Source organism: Quercus lobata, chromosome 5, assembly GCF_001633185.2.
Source record: "Quercus lobata isolate SW786 chromosome 5, ValleyOak3.0 Primary Assembly, whole genome shotgun sequence".
Lineage (NCBI taxonomy): Eukaryota > Viridiplantae > Streptophyta > Magnoliopsida > Fagales > Fagaceae > Quercus > Quercus lobata.
Window position 1 is genome coordinate 37,205,062 of NC_044908.1, and position 4,301 is coordinate 37,209,362.

The 4,301-nt window shown below is 33.9% G+C and overlaps 1 protein-coding gene across 1 annotated transcript; it reads right to left on the reverse strand.

The window, feature by feature from the left end:
• Positions 1–1,385: 1,385 nt before the first annotated feature.
• LOC115990423 lies at positions 1,386–3,391 on the reverse strand. Its single transcript, XM_031114258.1, has 3 exons — positions 3,341–3,391; positions 2,945–3,250; positions 1,386–2,111 (listed from the first exon to the last, which is right to left on the reverse strand). Exons 1-3 carry the CDS (start codon positions 3,389–3,391, stop codon positions 1,386–1,388), a joined length of 1,083 nt encoding a protein of 360 aa, XP_030970118.1.
• Positions 3,392–4,301: the final 910 nt, after the last annotated feature.

A 4,301-nucleotide genomic window follows, 5' to 3' on the forward strand; every position in this document is an offset into this window, starting at 1 on the left:
TTATTTCGTCAAGGAAAATGAAGATTAAAAGCATCACCTATGGGCTATATTAAACCTTCACAATTCAATATCCACGTACATTCTAAATGAAATTTATGTTTACGAGCATTATCTTCTTTTGCGCACATGTATCAAGAATATTTCCTGGTAGCTACTTCGATGGTTAAAAAAAAGACAAAAGGGAAGATAGTTGTCAAAGTTTCCATTGATTTCGCCATTGCATGTGTTCTATTAATTACTTAGAGCATCCACAGCAGTGGAGTTAAAAATTTAGCTTTTTAGTTCCATCAAAAGTTACTTTATCTATTTTACTTACATACATGCTGCAGCAGTGGATCTATTTTAGTTTTTAATACAATAAAATAATATAAACATCACAATAAAATAATATACCTATTACAATAAAATAATATATCCTATTACAATCACAACCACCTTTAACTGCCATTGCCACTGCCACTGCCATTGTCGTCGCTGCCGCCATCGTCGACGACTCTTTTTCCACCGCAGTCACCGCCGTCGCATGATAGCAAATAATCGTCTAGTGTTAACAAGTGATTTTTTTTAACCCCAAATTATACTCGTACATTGTTTTTTTACTAAAACAATTTCTCAATTGTCATGATAGCCTATTATTATCTCAATTGTCCGGAAGCAACCTTGAAACAATGTGAACTACGAAATGAAGGAACTTTATAAGAAAACATATAAAATAAAATACATATTATAACAAGAACAATGTAGTCCATAGATTTGCTCACATACATAACTCAAACCAAATTACAATAAAACTCACACACTTGCACAAGTTCCTATGACTCATAATTCTCAACATACAAAAAAGAAAGTTGCTACGACTCGCCTTGCAATTGCCATAAATGTTCAATAAGGTCTGACTGGAGTTGAAAATGAATTTCTCAGTTTCTAATGCGTCCATGCCTCTCAATGTATGACAAAAATTCATCACTTTATTCACGTAACATTTGTAGATGAAGATTATCCACTCCATCATTTTGTTCATAATCCTAATCTACCACTTCATTATCATCCCGCTCATCTTCAACAATCATATTATGGAGAATTATGCATGCTTTCATGATCTTTTTGAGTGTTTCAAGATGAAAAAATCGTGCAGGTCCACGGATAATTGCGAAACGTGCTTGAAGCACTCCAAATGCATGCTTAACATCCTTCCTATACACCTCTTGGATTGCTGCAAATAATTTATACTTCTGTCCTTGTGAAGCTGGGATTGTTTTCACAAATGTTGCCCACTTTAGATATATACTATCAGCAAGGTAATATCTCATAGTGTAGTCATGACCATTAATTGAGTAATGTATTGTAGGAGCACGTCCTTCAGCAAGTTCATTAAATACATGAGATCACTCTAATACATTAATATCATTATCTGATCCAGGTAATCCAAAAAATGCATGCCATATCCAAAGATCATATGATGCTATTGCCTCCAAAATAATAGTAGGCTCACGGATATGACCACAATATTGACATTTCCATGTAGATGGACAATTTTTCCACTTCCAATGCATGCAATCAATTGAACCTAACATATCTGGAAAACCTGGATGTTCGCCATGAGCTAACAGTCTAGCAATGTCTTCATTGTTTGGCTTTCTCAAGTATTCTTCAGAGAAAACATCAATTACCGCAGTAACAAATTTTTTAAAACTTTTTAATGCAGTAGTTTCTCTAATCCGCACATATTCATCTATCAAATCACTCGATACTCCATACGCAAGCATTCTAAGTGCAGCAGTTACCTTTTGTAATGAAGATAAACCAAGTTTGTTGGTACTATTTCTTTTTTGGACAAAATAAGAGTCATGAGCTTCAACTTGAGATTGAATACGAAGAAAAAGAGAACGCTTCATCCGAAATCTCCTACGAAATAAAGCGGGTGGATATATTGGTGTGGGAGCAAAATAATCAAGAAAAAGCCTCTCATGGCCTACCAAATGATTACGTTGGATAGAACGACGACAACGCTTAGGTTGTGATGCTTCCATAACAAGTTCTTTGATTATCTCATCTTCATTTGAGTCAACAAGAAGGAACTTGCGAAACAAAAAGTGATTCATGGATGCAACCTTCAAGACAATTGGAAATCAATTATTACTATAAATGCAAGATTAAAATTAAGTGACATAAACCACAACAAAATGAATATAACTAATTCACGCACAAATCACAACACAAACACATACATCTAAAAAAAAAAAAAAAAACTTGGAACTACTATGAATGCTCATTGTTCATAGATTTATTCTAAGACCTGTCATCTCAAAACCAAGCATATGATACTAGGAATGTTCAATGAATAGAAATAATTGGATGAAAGACACTCATAGTGGCTGTAACAGCAAGATATATAATAGCAAAATATATAATAGGCACTCATAGTGGTTGTAATACTCATAGTTGATCAAATAATAGTTTCATTGGATCAAAGAATTATATCAATGCCTATCACAAGATCAAATGGAACTTAACAAAAGATAAAAAAGATTGCACTTCAAAGTCTTTGTTAGATTGCACTTCAAGTCACAACACAAATACATACATATAGTTTAAGATAATTCATCAAGTGACATAAGCCATTACAAAATACATAAACCACTACAAAATACATAAAAGTCTAAACTACATCCAAAATACAATTAAACCCATTAATTACGTGATCTTCGTTTTGCCATGATTTCCTCTTGAAGTTGTTCATAAAAAGCTTTTTGTGTTCCGGTTAAGCCACTTGTATCTATCATCATGATTCTCTCTTCCTCTAACCTTTCTTCCCACTCACATTTTTTTTTCTCTCAATCATCATTCTTTCCTTCTCAATCTTAAGTTTTTCTTCCCTACTTTCCTTTTCAATCGCAAATTTTTCCCTCTCAAAAGACATTTTTTCCTCTTCTAACTGAGTTACATCCTCAATCAATTTCAATTTTTTGTTCAAATATTCCCCTACATCTTTTCCGGTGGCTTTGTTCTTTCGGATGGCCTTTTCGGCCTTCCTACCAATAGGTCTCTCAAAATTAGAAGTGTCACCAAGTCCAGACCCACAATCCCCTTCACTAATAGATATTGCCTCTGAAGTTGGAGGCACGGATGATCTCGATCTAGCATTGTTAAGATCGGCAAACTTTGGTTGGTCCTTTAACATGAGCCAACAATGGTCAAGAAGAAAGGGTTTCTTGTGCTTCTCTAAATACAAAGCCTTCGCATTGATAATCTAAAAAAAATATAAACAAATATAACATGATTAATATCTTCAAACTATTGGTGAATGGACAATTTAACACTAGTGTAATATAATTTATACCTTATCTTCTTCGGTTATACCACTTTGATGAAGTGCGTTAATTTGAGCCATACACCCAGCAAACTTATTTTTCTTTTCACTAATCGTAGCCCAATGACTTAGCAAGGAGATAACAGTACGTGTGGTATAGGATGTATTGTACTGCATAAAATATTCCCAAACTTTTTGACGAAAGGTATTTTGTATTTGTTCATTACTGTTTATGGCATCAACACTAGTATTGAGCCACGCTACCACTAAGAGTTTATCTTCCTCTATAGTAAAGTTAGAGCCCTGTTTTCCTTTTGTAGAAGACGCATTTTCAACTTATGATGGTGGAGGTGGAGAATCAGAAACTAACACAGGAGTATTTTGAGACGTTCCCAAAAATTATGAGTCAATTTCTATATCTCCGTTCATGATACCCGTGATAAATGTTAGGTCTCTACGTAACTCTATGTCCCTACGTGACTCCATAAAATTAGAAAATATATATATAAACTTCCCTGCACATGGAAAATTTTCAAACTAACATTTATATCAACACAACAAATTACAGAGATAAATTACACAACAAACTTACATTTATATTGCAGAGACATTTATATTACATTTATAGATAAAGTACAAATTACAGAGACTACACAACAAATTACAGTGACCCAATACATTCATGTGGTTTTGTGCAACACAGGAATGTGGTTTTGTGCAACACAACAATTTACAGAGACCACCTAAACGTAACTCTGTGGTTTTGTGCAACACAACAAATTACAGTGACAACAAAACATATAAACTTTCCTGCACAAATTACAGAGACCACAGAATCCAGACAACAAATTCCTACAAACAGAAAATTCCCAATACAGAGACCACATAATCCACACAACAAATTCCTGCAAACAGAAAATTCCCAAAACATTCCTCTATTCAGATGTTATACCTAGCAAAAACAGCAAAAAAATAACACCATTTGCCCAAA